We start from the raw sequence: 16,774 nt of genomic DNA on the forward strand, positions 1-16,774 counted from the left end.
TGATGTAAGTTCACCAACTTGTGAGGTGCTGTCCTTTTTCTTCATGTGATGTTAGATGTTTGCCAAGAAGGACTCCTTGGACGTGCGCTTCCATTGTGGATAAAGTTAACCCTATCTTTACATAAGGTGCTGTGAATTACCAATTATTTGAGTGTATGCACAGTGAGTGTCTGCACCAATAATAGTGTGTTGTGGTCAGCGATCCTCATGGTGCGCACGGGTCAAAGGGTCACTTCCTGTGACCTAATATGCCCTCGTGCATCCCATGTGGATGCCAACAGCAGATCACAGGGGATGAGACTACACATGCACGCTTGCCACAGATTACATTTTAAGAAGAGCAAGAAAGACCATTTTATGGGAGAGCAATTAAAGATAAAGTGAGTAAAAAAAGAGGAAATAAAGTGCATAAGTGCAAAGCGATTAAGGTGACTTGTAATATTATAACTGGGTGTACAAGTACCAGGCATACAGTTGTGTTCAAACGTTTACATAACCCAGCAGAATTTTTGCTTTCTTGGCCTTTTTTCAGAGAATATGAATGATGACACAAAAACTTTTTCTCCACTCATGGTTAGTGGTTGGGTGAAGCCATTTATTGTCAAACTACTGTGTTTTTGCTTTTTGAATCATTACAGCCCAAAATATCCAAATGACCCTGATCAAAAGTTCACATACCCCATTTCTTAATACCGTGTATTGCCTCTCTAACATCAATGACAGCTTGAAGTCTTTTCTGGTAGTTGTGGATGAGGTTCTTTATATTCTCAGATGGTAAAGCTGCTCACTCTTCTTGGCAAAAAGCCCCCAGTTCCTGTAAATTCCTGGGCTGTCTAGCATGAACTGTGCATTTCAGATCTCCCCAGAGTGGCTCAATGAGGATGAGGTCAGGAGACTGAGATGGCAACTCCAGAACCTTCACTTTGTTCTGCAGTAGCCAATGACAGGTCGACTTGGCCTTGTGTTTTGGATCATTGTCGTGTTGGAATGTCCAAGTACGTCCCATGTGCAGCTTCCAGACTGATGATTGCAAATTTTCCTCCAGTATTTGCTGATAATGTGCTGCATTCATCTTTCCTTCAACTTTGACCCAGTTTCCTGTGCCTTTGTAGCTCACACATCCCAAAAAACATCAGTGATCTACCCCCGTGCTTTACAGTAGGAATGGTGTTCCTTTCATCAGAGGCCTTGTTGACCTCTCTCCAAATGTAACTTTTATGGTTATGGCCAAAAAGTTAAATTTTTGTCTCATCACTCCAAATTTCCTTGTTCCAGAAGTTTGAAGGCTTGTCTATGTGCTGTTTTGCATATTGTAGGCGAGATACTTTGTGGCATTTGCGCAGTAACGGCTTTTTTCTGGCTACTCGACCATGCAGCCCATTTTTCTTCAAGTACTTTCTTATTGTGCATGTTGAAACAGCCACACCGCTAGTTTTCAGAGAGTCCAGTATTTCAGCTGATGTTATTTGCGGGTTTTTGTTTGCATCCCAAACAATTTTGCTGGCTGTTGTGTATGCAATTTTTGTTGGTCTACCTGACCGTGGTTTTGTTTTTACAGAGCCTCTGATTTTCCATTTGTTAATCACAGTTTGAACGCTGCTGACTGGCATTATCAATTGGTTAGCTTTTTGTATCCCTTTCGTGTTTTATACAGTTCAACTGCCTTTTCCGGTAAATCCGTTAACAGTTCTTTTGCTTTCCCCAAGACTCACAATCCAGAAACGTCAGATCCCACTACTTTTGCTAACCATCCAAGGTAAGCAGAAAGCTGCGGCCTGGTATCATCAGGCTGGTAAGGTTCATGGATATTGGATGCTTTTCAGTCTGAAATACCAGGCCGCAGCTGTCTCTTCCTTGGCTGGTTAACAAAAATAGGGGGACCCCACACTATTTTTTTTTTGGAGGAGGTCCCTCTATTTTTGCTAACCATCCAATGTAAGCAGATTTCTGCAACCTGGTGCTATCACTCTGGTAAGGTTCATGGATATTGGATCCTTACTAGCCTGAAATACCAGTCCCAGTAGTCTGCTTTACTCTGACTGGTTAACATACATAGGGGGACCCCACGCTATTTTTTAAAAATTATTTATTTATTAAAAATGAGGGGACCTCTGTCTGTGCTTTCCTCCACTTCCCGTGTCATGTACTTCCAGCTGTGTCACAAGATTCACCTTTGTTTAAATTATGTTAAAACCACAGATACACCAAAAGTTGTTCCAATAAAACATGCATAAAACAATGTAATTAATGTATAAAAATAGAGATACAATAATCCAGTGCTCTGTGAAAAAAAGGTGAGAACCACCAGATCAAAAAGAACAGCACAACAACCAATCTACGGATTGCCAGGGAGGCACCACACAGGAATAGATTATAAAAATCCCTTTATTTATTATGATGGCAAAATAAAACAACAAATGTTTGTGCGCATAACAGGACAAAGAACAACATATATAGTTGTTTCACAGTTTAGAAATTACTGGTCGACCAAATTCATATATGAATACGTCCCTCAGGGGCAAATTGTGCAAAAACGGAAGAAAAAAACAAAAAGAGTGCAATGTGCAAAGCAGCAATTCATATCTGAAACTGATGTGGATATGTAGCTATAAAATTCATATAATTGCAAGTGCCAAAAACAAATCCAAATGCAGCAATCAATAGTATCCAAAGTGCAAAGTGTAAAGTGGCGATGCCTCAATATATAACAGGTCTTCTAGTGACCAAAAAGTGCTAATTGCAGACTGAGGGAGGGAAGATTACTTAATGACTACCTGAATAAGTTGCCACGTCCTGTATTAGCGCACCCCTATGCGCGTTTCGGAAATTTTCCATTGTCAGGGGGTGACGAAGGAAAATTTCCGAAACGCGCTACATAAATTGACATGCTGCGGTCTAGAAAGGTATGCCACATGTCCGTCTCTGCGGGTGAGCCGCTGGCATTGGGTAAAATTATTATTATATTATGACAGAAATGTACAAAAAAATGAGCTGAAATTGGTCTCATTTCCAATGAATAGGTGATAAATGTCGAGTGTAAGAAAACCCTTTGAACAACTGGTTACAGTGTAATCTTGCTCTAGCAGACTACAAAGGTGTAATCTTTCTTCTTTCTTTTTAATAGTAATAGAGCATACCTTAGAATAATGATGTTTAACAACTCCTGTTCTCCATGCAAGTTACTGCCCAGGTGTCTACTAGAAGTTCCTAGAAAAGAAGTTATAATCAGAAAATGACCTATTGTTTAAATCAGGTTTTTGTGTTACATTTATTTCTTAAAAAATGGCATTTTTTAACATCACAAACTTTATGAAAAACAAAAAAAATATTAGTAATCTTGCAATTTTCACACTGACCATTGGGGCTTTTTTTTAAACTTTTACTTTCTGTCCTTTTGGGAAGAGTTTACAAGTAGTGTTGAGCGATACCGTCCGATACTTGAAAGTATCGGTATCGGAAAGTATCGGCCGATACCGGCAAAGTATCGGATCTAATCCGATACCGATACCCGATACCAATACAAGTCAATGGGACTCAAGTATCGGACGGTATTCCTGATGGTTCCCAGGGTCTGAAGGAGAGGAAACTCTCCTTCAGGCCCTGGGAACCATATAAATGTGTAAAAGAAAGAATTAAAATAAAAAATATCGCTATACTCACCTGTCCGACGCAGCCGGGACTTCAGCGAGGGAACCGGCAGCGTTGTTTGTTTAAAATTCGCGCTATTACTTGGTTACGTGAATTCCCGGCTTGTGATTGGTCAGGTCGGCCATGTTGCCGGGACGCGGACCAATCACAGCAAGCCGTGACGAAATTACGTCACGGCTTGCTGTGATTGGTCCGCGTCCCGGCAACATGGCCGCCCTGACCAATCACAAGCCGTGACGTCACGGGAGGCTGGACACGCGCTCACTTTAAAATTGGCGCGTGTCCAGCCTCCCGTGATGTCACGGCTTGTGATTGGTTGCGCCGCGGTCAACCAATCACAAGCCGGGAGGCTGGACGCGCTCATTTTAAAATGGGCGCGTGTCCAGCCTCCCGTGACGTCACGGCTTGTGATTGGTTGCGCCGCGGTCAACCAATCACAAGCCGGGAGGCTGGACGCGCTCATTTTAAAATGGGCGCGTGTCCAGCCTCCCGTGACGTCACGGCTTGTGATTGGTCAGGGCGGCCATATTGCCGGGACGCGGACCAATCACAGCAAGCCGTGACGTAATTTCGTCACGGCTTGCTGTGATTGGTCCGCGTCCCGGCAACGTGGCCGACCTGACCAATCACAAGCCGGGAATTCACGTAACCAAGTAATAGCGCGAATTTTAAACAAACAACGCTGCCGGTTCCCTCGCTGAAGTCCCGGCTGCGTCGGACAGGTGAGTATAGCGATATTTTTTATTTTAATTCTCTCTTTTACACATTTTAACATTAATGTTGTTGCGATACCCGATACCCGATACCACAAGAGTATCGGAATCCCGGTATCGGAATTCCGATACAGCAAGTATCGGCCGATACCCGATACTTGCAGCATCGGAATGCTCAACACTATTTACAAGGGTTTTCCTATTAGTATAAACAGGATTACAATGACAGGTGATACCCCTATACACAGTTGATGACACAGGATCTACCAATTATAATAGGTGATTTCATTCCTGACCCTGCTCCCTTCACAATGACCTTTGCACAGACTCATTGGAATCTTCAATACAAAGAATAGGGTTGTGATTCTCACTAGGGTTGAGCGAAACGGATCGGACATTTTCAAAAGTCGCCGACTTTCAGCATAGTCGGGTTTCATGGGATCGGCCGTGCGGTCGGCGATCTTCGCGCCAAAGTCGCGTTTCATATGACGGTTTCACCGCCTTTTTTTCAGCCAATGAAGGAGTGTGGGCAGCGTGATGACATAGGTTCCGGCTTGCTTTATGCGGCGTCACAGGGGGTAAAATCGCCATCTTAACGTTTGGGACATAGCGATTTGCACAGTGAAACACAAACTTTGCAGGGACGGAGGGGGGAGAGAGAGAGAGAGAGAGAGAAAAAAAAAAAAATCCCCATTGACCTGCATTGGGTTTCGTGTTTCGGTTGGCCCCCGACTTTTCACAATAATCGGCCGATTTCACACGATCCGACTTTCGAGACAGTCGGGTTTCACGAGACCCGACTCGATCCTAAAAAAGCAAAAGTCGCTCAACCCTAATTCTCACCATTGTGGTTATGTTGATGTCTTGTTTAATTGAAACAAAAGGACGTATAAGTCTAAAAAAGCTCCAGTGGCCATTGTGAGAATTGCAAGAGTTCTGTTTTTAATTTTTAATAAAGATTATGATATGGAAATAATTGCCAGCTGCAGCATTGCATATTGGGATTGGTGATTGGTGGATCCTCTATTGTCAGCTGTGTATACAGTCCTGCTCATCGTTATTGGTACCCCTTCATTTTTTCATAAACTGTACAATATCTTTAGAAATAAATGGAAATGTACCATAGTTCTATACTCAGGAGTTTTTAAATTAATTTGTTTTTCAACTTACATATTGCAATTTCAAAAAAGAAACAGAATAAACAGCATGTACAGCAATAAAGGCACCCCTAATTAATACTTGGTTGCACAGCCTTTGGCATTGATGACACCTCCAAACATTTCTTGTAGCCATCTATAAGCTTCTTGCACTTCTCAGCTGGTATTTTCCCTCATTCTTCGCAGTTTGTTCAAGGTCTTGAATGTTTGCAGGGTTCTTTTTCCCAATGGCAGATTTCAGCTCATCCCACAGATTATAAATGGGATTGAGGTCAGGAGTAGGACTCATTGCTGGCTATTTTAAAACAGTCCATTTTTTCTTTTTAAACTATTCCTATGTACTTTTCGTTGTGTGGTTTGGGTCATTGTCTTGCTGGAGGACCCATGATCTGCGACTCAAACCAATCTTCTTAAACTGTGTAGGACATTTCTTTCTAAAACCTGTTGATAATTCTCTGATTCCATGATCACTGTCATAAGGTCAAGGCCTTCAGTACCAGATGCAGCAAAGCAACCCTACAGCATTATGGATCCTCCACCATGCTTAACTGTTGGTAGGGTATTCTTTTCCTTATAAGCTTCATTGCGCCATCCATAAGCAAACTATTCCATTCTATCTAGTCTATGTTATACAGGCCTCATCCACACTTCTGGTTTCTTCCTTGGCCTTCACCCAAAAAGCTCTGCTTGGTTTAGTGTTCAGCATATGGCACTTGTTGAAACCATGACCCCAGACTGTTCAGAGTTGGCCTTCAGGTGTTTGGATGTTTGAAGTGGTGTTTTTTTCACCATTCGCACCAACCTTCGAAGATATCTCTTGTCAATGTTCCTCCTTCCGCAACATCCAGGGAGGTTCTTGACGATTCCATGCTTGGCAAACATCTTATTAACATTGTGTACTGTTGACCCTGGGATACTAAGGTCTTTGGAGATGGCCCTATACCCTTTGAAAATCTTGTGTTTGCTAATAATAGCAGTTCTGATGTCCTGAGACAGCTCCTTTTTTTGTTCACCATTGTGACAAAGGAACAGAGCTTACCTTGTGGCTTTTTAAAACACTGAAGTCATTATGCATTGGCTAAGTCAAAATGCATGTCCATACTAATTTAATGTAAAGGGTGCCAGTACCAGTGTCACAGCAAGCTTTAGGTTTTTCTATTTTTCTCTCCCATTGTTTTTTTGTTTTAAATTATTGTTAATAATTTGCTCTTTTGTATTGAACACGAGTACTCTATACAAAAAACTGTTTCACTTGATTCATTTTTTTCAGGAAATATTCTACATTATGTAAGTAAGCTTCATGGGTGCCAATAGCGATGAGCAGGACTGTAGGGGTATAACCTGACATTGTAATTTTGCTGATAGGAAACTTCTATACACTCTTCCTGAAAGTACATACAGTATGAGTCTAAAAAATAAAACCATGGCCATTGTGAAAATAGCAAGAGCTCTATTTTTTAGTTTTTAATATAACAAGAGTATAAAGAATCATCTGATTTTCATCTGGAAAAAAAGATTAATTTTCATCTCAATTGTCATCCATATTCAATCCGTATGGCATCTTTTTTTTTAATCTGCATGGGAAACAATACAGTTTTCCATATTAATAATTGCAGCGTATCTGTAAAAATAGAATGCTATATGGTTAATCTATATGGGATACGATTTTTTTGTATGCACCCGTATACTTGAATAGGTGAATCTCATTCAAATATGGAAGAACTAATGCATGCTGAGTCCCGATTTCTAAATGAAAAGATTTGGTCTGTAAAAAAAGGCAAATCTGAACAACCTAATTGAATAACATTGGTCCCAGTGCTGACCGTGTGATGTCAGTTTTTTCCCATACACTTATAAAAACGGTCATGTAAACTTGGCTAAATAGAGACTTGAAAGTCTCAAAAAGTGACAATAGATGATGTGGGTCTGGTACATTCTGTAGAAAATGCTGTAGTTCATGGTTCCACCAACAATGGCAGCAAACTATTCCACAAATGTCACTGCATCTATCTAAAGAGTAATCACAGATGATTATTTTGGTGGGTATTAAGGTTTTGAGAAGGTCACTTGTTGGCTGAAATATTATCTTCACTGTAAGTTTTTACTGTGCAACATGTGGGACAGTGGGCCTGTGGTGGCAGTGACTTAATGTGCAGGTGGTGGGGAGAGAAGCTGTGGTCATTTCTCCATCACCGCTACTGAAACAGGACATCATCAAGTACAGCAGTGACAGAAGCTGTGGTAATAGGGAGAATGGAGAATGGTAGGGAATTTTCAAGTAAAGCAGTTAGGGCTTAAAGATAGATGTTTATAAAGGGCAATCTACCTATTGGACCCTTTAAATGGATAGATAACATCATATATTACTTTTAAGTCTGGTGCACTTGTAGACCGTGCAGAGGGGTGGTCTCTCCCAGAATACAGCAGGCCGAGGAAAAAGATTCACGACCAGACAATTTATTAAGGAACTAATTTTTCCTAACAACGGAAACTGAGTTACCCCAACAATGCAAGAAAGAAACACAGTTACATTTTACACGCACCTAGCCTGGGTCGGCTAGGACCCCTGCACTGCATAACCAATAGGCTCAGGACGTTCTATCAGATACACTATAAGTTGCCTGACCTGTGGTTCCACCTAATGTGGTCATTGGTAGAAAATCAAGGGCACAGGTGTAATTAGATGAGTGCAAGAGGCGGCCCCTGCAGCGGTGCAGCGCACAGATTCACAAACTTAACAATTCTCTAAGAATACAAGTATGTTAGGCTATCTATACCCAAGCTCATCTAATGTGGTGAGTTTTTAGCTCAGGTTCACACAGCCCTACTAGCAAACATTGTCTCTAATTAAGAATCTATGTTTGGCGCCAAACTCTTTCTCTAAAGTCTGCGTGCAAGCTCCCATCGGGATCCCTGTGGTGGGGCCTGAGCTCAGGACTAACTGGCATTCACGAGATTAGCTGTTTAGCTGGTAGACAGAAGAGTGGTTCCTGGACTTGTCACCTGGAACGTAGTTTTAGCCTGATAAGCTAACAGGAGGCCTTCCACATCACAACAGATGCCTTGGGGGCATACAACAATGAATCCAACTGTAGTCGTCCCCCAAAGTAATTATTTCTCTATAACAGGAGTCAGAAAAACAGGGACATTTTTCTTCAGTACTCAGTTTCTAGCACACAGCACCCTCTGAGCTTCAGGATGGCATTGGATTGTCCTACTCCAGTCAGCTCTTTGCGCAAACTGAAAAGCAACATGAGGTCTGCAATAGAAACTACTTAAGAAGCAACAGTGAAATCTTGTGACTGGAATCTGATAATGCAGCAGTGTCTATTCATTACCATCTCACACACTAACATTTATTGAACGCACACTATTCTGATAGCAACTAAGTACTCTAGCATAGGAACCGCAAAGTGACATATGAAGAATGCATGACTATAGAGCGAGAGTGCATATTTAGTGCAGCAGTGGAACATATAAATAAGTGGCATGCAGAAACTTTGAAGTGGAGGTCTCCATATGCTACATGCACCTGTCCTTGGTCCCTTTGAAGATCACCTAACTCCAAAATTGTATTACCTCTACAGAATACGTTTGCTCATTCCTTATATATAATGTGAATTTAGACCTCATTCAGATTTCACAATATTTCTTTTAATTAAAAAAGATGATTTTCATTAATGTTTGGTCAGTGTGGCTGTTTTTCCATTAGTGATTTTCTCAATTATTAAAATTAAAACATTGAAAAGATTCTTGTGCTTATTACATTGTTAAAACAAAACACATGGATTGCAAAGACATGGTGTCTGTGTGCTGTCTATGATTTCCTAGAACCCATAGAGTTGTATGAGAGATTTTGATCTATAACTCGGATAAAAGATGGAAATGTCTCCAGAATTTGTTTGCAGAAACATGGGCTCCAACAAAAATTGGCTGCAACGATTAAGTGTTTTGTTTCGTGAAAAATACAGATATATAGTTAAATATGGGCATCTAAATGAGAAGGAGGTTTTGAAGTAGAAGTAGTGGAGCTCCCTTTGCCGTTTTGGAGAACTTATCATTATACGATAACACAGCTTCTCACTAAACAAGTTACCTTAGCACATAAAGCGCTTTACTGCCCTATAGTGACATCTCCTGGTTACACTGAAGAACATACTGCCATTCTTTTAAGACTTTCCAAGATATATATGATCTACAAGTTACTATATTTCATAATTAATCTTTAGTAAACACATTTTGTTCTAAAATATTACAGCTTTTAAAAAATGCAATCTACATATTGACATAATATACATTATATACTCTGTGTTTATACAGGGTGGGCCATGTATATGGATACACCTAAATAAAAATGGGAATGGTTGGTGATATCAACTTCCTGTTTGTGGCGCATTAGTATATAGGAGGGGAAAACTTTTCAAGATGGGTGGTGACCATGGCGGCCATTTTTAAGTTGGCTATTTTAAATCACAGAGATTAACACGTGAGGAGCGGATAGAAAGCTGGATTTTGTAAGGGTGCCATTTGTGAGTAGCTAATATCCGCCAAAGGGATGTTCGACTGATGCCAAATCGGCACTCTGAATTTGCACAATGGGCAAAACAAAAATTGGAACAGGACCCTCAGTTTACACAGAGCATTATGTTCAGTGATAAGGCAAACTTTTTTGGGAGGGCCATTTATATGGATACGCCTAAATCAAATGGGAATGATGACAGTTTTCTTGTGTAGGGTGTCTTGCATTGAAATTTGCTGCAATAACGTGGGTACTGCATTCACCAGACATCAACTCAATTTCTATCTGCTCCTCAAGTGTTAACCTCTGCGAAATGTCAATGGCTGTCATCAAAGTGAAACTTGTAAATAACTCATGAAAGAATAAAGTTATGTTAAAACCAAGCACACCATTGTTTTTCTTGTGAAACTCTCAATAAGTTTGATGTGCTACATGACCCTCTTCCCATTGGAAAAAATAAAGTTGGATCCAAAATGGCCGACTTCAAAATGGCCGCCAAGGTCACCACCCATCTTGAAATGTTTTTCCCCTCCCATATACTAATGTGCCACAAACAGGAAGTTGATATCACCAACCATTCCCATTTTATTCTGGTGTATCCATATACATGGCCCACCCTGTACATACAGTGGCATGTAAAGGTTTGAAGGTTTGTGCACCCGTGGTCACAATTACAGATATTGTGAACAGTTAAACAAGTTGAAGATATGATTTCTAAAAGGCCTAAAGTTAAAGATGACAAATTTCCTATCTCTTCTAGGCAAAAGAAAAAAAAATTCTCCACTCACGGTTAGTGGTTGGGTGAAGCCATTTCTTGTCAAACTACTGTGTTTTCTCTTTCTAAATCATTATGACAACCAAAAACATCCAAATGACCCTGATCAAAAGTTCACATACCCCATTTCTTAATACCGTGTATTGCCCACTCTAACACCAATGACAGCATGAAGTCTTTTGTGGTAGTTGCGGATGAGGTTCTTTATTTTCTCAGATTGTAAAGGTGCCTACTCTTCTTGGCAAAAAGCCTCCAGTTCTTGCAAATTCCTGGGCTGTCTAGCATGAACTGTGCTCTTCAGTTCTCCCCAGAGTGGCTCAAAGATATTGAGGTCAAGGGACTGAGATGGCCACTCTAGGACCTTCACTTTGTTCTGCTATAGCCAATGACAGGTCAACTTGGCTTTGTGCTTTGGATCGTTGTCATGTTGGAACGTCTAAGTATGTCCCATGCGCAGCTTCTGGGATGATGATTGCAAATTTGCCTTCAGTATTTGTTGATAACATGCTGCATTCATCTTTCCTTCAACTTTGACCAAGTTTCCTGTGCCTTTGTAGCTCACACATCCCCAAAACATCAGCGATCCACCTCTGGGCTTTACGGTAGGAATGGTGTTCCTTTCATCATAGGCCTTGATGACCCCTCTCCAAATGTAAGGTTTATGGTTGTGGACAAAAAGTTCAATTTTGGTCTCATCCCTCCAAATTACCATGTTCCAGAAGTTTTGAGGCTTGTGTCATTTGCGCAGTTATGGCTTTCTTCTGGTAACTCGACCATGCAGCTCATTTTTCTTCAAGTGCCTCCTTATTGTGCATCTTGAAACAGCCACACCGCTAGTTTTCAGAGAGTCCAGAATTTCAGTTGATGTTATTTCTCGGTTTTACTCTGCATCCTGAACAATTTTCCTGGCAGTTGTGGATGACATTTTTGTTGGTCTACCTGACCGTGGTTTTGTTTTTACAGAGCCCCTGATTTTTCACAGTTTGAATGCTGCTGACTGGCATTATCAATTACTTGGATATCTTTTTGTATCCCTTTCCTGTTTTTGTCACGGGAAGCCTAGGTAGGAAAGAGCTAATAACCCAGGCCCCTGCGATTTCCCTCAACTCTGGGAAACCCTGACTGACCCTCTCCCAGAGTTTACACTGATGGTGTGCATGTCTGGGCCTCCACCCTCACCCTGTCTCCTGTTTCAACCCTAGGGTGAAACCTCCACCCACCACCCAGTGAAGAGACCATACACCAATACCCACAGTTAGCACAGACAAGGATAACGGAAAATATGCACCACGCCGCAGTCACACAGGAATACACTATAAGTGCACAGGGCAAAACAAATACAAATAAAGGAAGGAGAAAATAAGACAAAGGGAAATACACCACCAGATACGATACTCCTTCTCCTAGACCACCACTCCAGACTGAGATAACCAAGCACAAGACAGAAGCTATAATCGGCGACGCCCAATGTTCAGAAGAATTATTTAAAGGCAGTGGGCGTGACCCAGCTTCCAATCCGAGCACCAACTAAATTAACCCCGGACCAGCTAGATAAAAACTAGCCGACGCCACTGAGCGCATAGTGGACAAAAGCGGAATTACCGCTGTCTGCCAAACACCCTAGTATGAACAGCGTCCGACATGACAGTTTTATATAGTTCAACTACCTTTACCCATAGATCTGTTGACAATTCTTTTGCTTTCCCCATGACTCACAATCCAGAAACATCAAATGCAAGAGTCTGTCTGGATCCCAGAAGCTCACTTAGCTTTTTTGCACACACACTGATTACAAGCAAACAGGCCACAGGTGAGGATGTTACCTTTAGTAGCCATCAAACCCATTTGTGTCAACTTCTGTTCATGTTATCTGGTCAAAATCACCAGGGTATGTGAACTTTTGATCAGGGTCATTTGGATGTTTTGATTTGTCATTATGACTTAAAAAGAGAAAACACAGTAGTTTGACAATAAATGGCTTCACCCAACCACTAACCATGAGTGGAGAAAATGTTTTGGGGTTATCATTCATATTTTTTGGAAAAAGGCCAAGAAAGCAAAAATTCTGCCGGGATGTGTAAACTTTTGAGCACAACTTTAAGTCTCTGGTTTTTGCAAGACTGTATGTAATCTTTTTAGGCTACAAATTGCCATTCACAACATTAAGTGTTCAGTTAACATGCACTTTAATCATGAGTTAACGGCACACATTTAAGTAATTGGAGCATTTTTATTCATACCATGTACCAATCAAAATAGATAATGTGTTAATTTTCGAGGCTTCAAGAAGTAAAATCCTCTCATAGAAATGAGTGTGTACTTTGGGTTGCCTAATTCTGATTCACCTGGTTCTGGTTTAGGACAAAATAGAACTGGTAAATAAAGAGGAAAAACTTTAGCTAAAGAAAAAATATCAGCATCCTTTTAATGTTTTAACATGGTTGAGAGCTGTCCCTCGCCCAGCACAGCTTGTCAGAATGTGACAGTATCCTGTAGAGGGACTATTAGGGTCTTAAAACATCAGGGGCACAAGGTCCTTGAGGATATGTATCTCCATACAACTTCTCATAAAGAATTAGGCGCACTTTAGTCTTCATTAAGACTAGCATGTAAAACCCCAAATAATGAATAGGGCCCTTAACCTCTCACATTTGCAACACTGTTCCCACCTATTTCTATCCTACACAAACCCATCTTGCCGATACCTCCCGATTCTCTGCCTATTTCTTCTCTTCATGCCCCACCACTGCAACTGTTGTGTGGCACACTGACCCAAATACTTCCAAAAAAGTGCAGACAGACACTGTCCCTGAAAACAATAGTGCCAGAAAGCTAGCGCCAAACAGACGCTAGTAGTACACCACATAGTAATAGTGCCAAATTTTGTACAGACACAATAATAGCTTTCTGTTCAGCTACCCATAAAAGGTATTAGTGCTCCTCTTAGTGCCTCACACAGAAAGAAGTGCCCCCTTTATGTCCTTAAACATTAATAATGCTCCTTAAAAGTAAAAATTCCACCATATGTACTCCTTTGAAGGTTACATTTCCCTGAGTGCCGCCTTTGAAGTAGTAATGGCCATGAGTTCCCCTTAAAAGGTAATAATGTCCCTTAGCGCCCCTTTAAATTTCTCCTTTAGAAAATAAAAATGTCCACAGGTGTCTCCTTCAAAAAAATAATGCCCCAATGTATGTACTTTAATAAGTCTTCCTCCTCCATTCAAAAAAAGTTTACACTCACCTAACCTGATCCCCAATGACCACATTGACTAAGTTCTTTTCTCTTCTGCACACAGAACGAGCTGACTCCGGCACCACAATCCAATGGCCTAATTGTGCTCCTTGTGCCAGGACAGAGATATCTTGTAGAAGGTAGGTCTATAGCAGCCTGTGGCCTACAAGATTGAGAGTGTACAGTATCGAACTGTTTTGGTGTACTGATAATGCCAATACCGTTCGCTCAATGGATCTTTGGTCCACTGTGCAAGAAGTCCAGGACAACTGTCTTGGATTGTTAGTGCTTTAGTGCTGAAAACACCATTGATCCCGTGTAAGAGAAACTAAATGCAAATTCATAGCACACAGGAGCAATGAGCCCTCTCTCTTCCAGTGAGCCACAGTATCTTCCCTACCTTTCCATGTGTTCCTGCTAGCCTCGATCTTCATAACAAATTAAAGGCAAAAGTGTGTGCTACACTGAAGTAAGATGGTCCCAGAACAAAGTTAAAAATGAATAAATGACCGACACCAAGTGTCCTGGTTTTTTATCTTCCTCCATATTTTTTCAATGAAAATTCACCATGCCTTGGTGTTCAAGCAATGGAGTTTCTCTAAACAGGTTCCTATCAACCAGTAGCAATGGACACAGAGGGGTTAGTCTACCTCTCGTCAAGTAGTCAGTAGCAGCTGCATTATCTCCCTCTATGTAAAGTTAAGTCTTGTAGTCAACACTGAGAAATTCCTCACAATTTTGGCTTTTTTTTATAGACTTAGACAGCTGTTTCATGATTCTTGTCCCTCATCATTAAAAACATTGAAGTAGCATGCCAGCTAGATCTTCTAATTGAGAACTTGTAGCCATGACCACTGTAGCGGCTTATCCAACCCAACAAGACCCTACTTAATGCTAGTGAGGGGCAAGGGATCAGAAGTAGCTGTTTGGATGGGTGTTGGGTGTTTGCTTTTGGTGTTATTCATAGTCATGTTTGAAGGCTTTTATTGGGTAAGACCTTAATTTACAGGGTAGCTAACTATAGGCTGCAATACAGTTTTTTTTATTTCTGGAGAAGAGTTATTTTGCATACTATTTTATGATTTTATGTTTTGATCTATTAGATGTCTATTTTCCTTACAAAAAGTGTTACATATTCATTCATTTTTCTTATTAAAATTCATTCATATAAATGAGGCCTATGTAAAGATTCACTCTTTTCCCACTTAAAGGGAACCGGCCATGCTGTACATGTAGTCCGTTCTGTGGATAGAACAGTATAGAGAAGGAGGAGCTGAGCGGAGCGATGTATGGGTTTGTTGGAAATAAATTCCGTATAACCTAAATTTTATTCATTGAAGTTTGTATGCATATAAGTCCAGTGGGCAGTCCTACTAGTGACTGACAGCTATCTCTGCATGCAGTCATACAGGAAATGCTATGAGTCACTGAGAAGGACCGCCCACTGGACTCATATGCCTACAAACATTTCAATGAATAAAATTCAAGTTTTACTGAAACTTTTCCAATGAAAATGGATATCAATCTTATCAGCTCATCCCGCTCTATAACATTGTACCTAAAGATCTTATTCCATTTTCCCCATGCAGGTTTCTTTTAAAGCAGTGCGTACAAAACAAGTTGTAATAGAGGCTATATAAAGGTAGAACATCACATGTAGTCCACTAATGATACGATGACACTTCTTTACAGTCTTCCTTAGCATATCCTCATTACTGTGTTCTCTGCAGGTACCCTAGAAGATTCATGTAGTGCCCCCAGTGACAACATAAATGGAACTCAATCCAAGGTCAGAATGTCAGAACTACCGGCAACTTAAAGTTCATGGAGCAGATGATATGAATTTCAGATTTTTCCCTTTACCAGGCATGTACAGACTTGCATTTGTCATCAGACACAGCAGATACTGAGACAACCACAAGGGTGGCACAGACCTCCTCCAATCAGCCGGCTTTGCATGCACTCAGTGCTGGAGAGTTACTATGCAGTTTGGACTGTTCACTGTGCTTGTGTTGATCTTGATGGATATTGCAGACAGCAGCAAGGTTGTGAAGGGGAGGAGACACAGGAGAAGTAAGTACAACTCCCACCAATCTGTAACTCAATGTCACTATTTCGCAGCTATTACATTTTTTTTAAATGTTGAAATGTTAAGTTATCAATTTTTTCAGTCTTCATTAAATGTTAGTAGTATTATTTAACTTACTGATCTTCGTGAGTCATCATCATGTTCAACATTTCAGTTTGATGTCAGTAAATGAAAACTTTTCTAAGCAAAGACAAAAGAAAAACGGTACCAATCGTAGGAAAATGTATCTGAATTTCTTTTTCAGTTTTTCAGTGATTAAAAATGATGAAATATTAAATAAATTGCATTAAGTATACAACAATACTTTACAGAGTGAATGCTCTGCTAAGGACCTTTTCCATCACATTCTGCCTTTGTGTCCCCGCAAAGCTCCCAGCGAGGTTTCACATCGGTTAATTTCATATTAAAAGTGTGTTCCCCTGCAGTAAACACATATTTAAAAGGGATCAATTTGGTATGTAAAAGACCCGGCTCTTTTTGGTGAGCGGAGCCAAGATATTCCACAGCTCTTTACATTACAGACGGTACTTGCACAAACCATGAAGACATCACAGAATAACACATAACTCTATAGATACAAAGAGGAGTGAGAGCCCTGCTGCTCACAAGCTACAATCTAAGGAAATAGGGGAGACACGTAA

The 16,774-nt window shown here is 40.7% G+C and overlaps 1 protein-coding gene across 2 annotated transcripts in view; it reads left to right on the forward strand.

Annotated features, from left to right (window-relative positions):
• RSPO1 (R-spondin 1) overlaps positions 1-16,774 on the forward strand; it is a 256,739-nt gene that overhangs the window by 138,306 nt on the left and 101,659 nt on the right. The window contains exons 2-3 of one of the 2 annotated variants that reach the window (XM_077295890.1): positions 14,109-14,184; positions 15,775-16,117. In XM_077295890.1, coding sequence (XP_077152005.1) covers positions 16,027-16,117 — 91 coding nt within the window. In that variant the 5' untranslated portion in view covers positions 14,109-14,184; positions 15,775-16,026. The remainder of the gene's footprint in view (positions 1-14,108; positions 14,185-15,774; positions 16,118-16,774) is intronic. The other variant, XM_077295891.1, reaches the window with a different exon arrangement.

This window comes from Ranitomeya variabilis, chromosome 3 (genome assembly GCF_051348905.1).
Source record: "Ranitomeya variabilis isolate aRanVar5 chromosome 3, aRanVar5.hap1, whole genome shotgun sequence".
NCBI lineage: Eukaryota > Metazoa > Chordata > Amphibia > Anura > Dendrobatidae > Ranitomeya > Ranitomeya variabilis.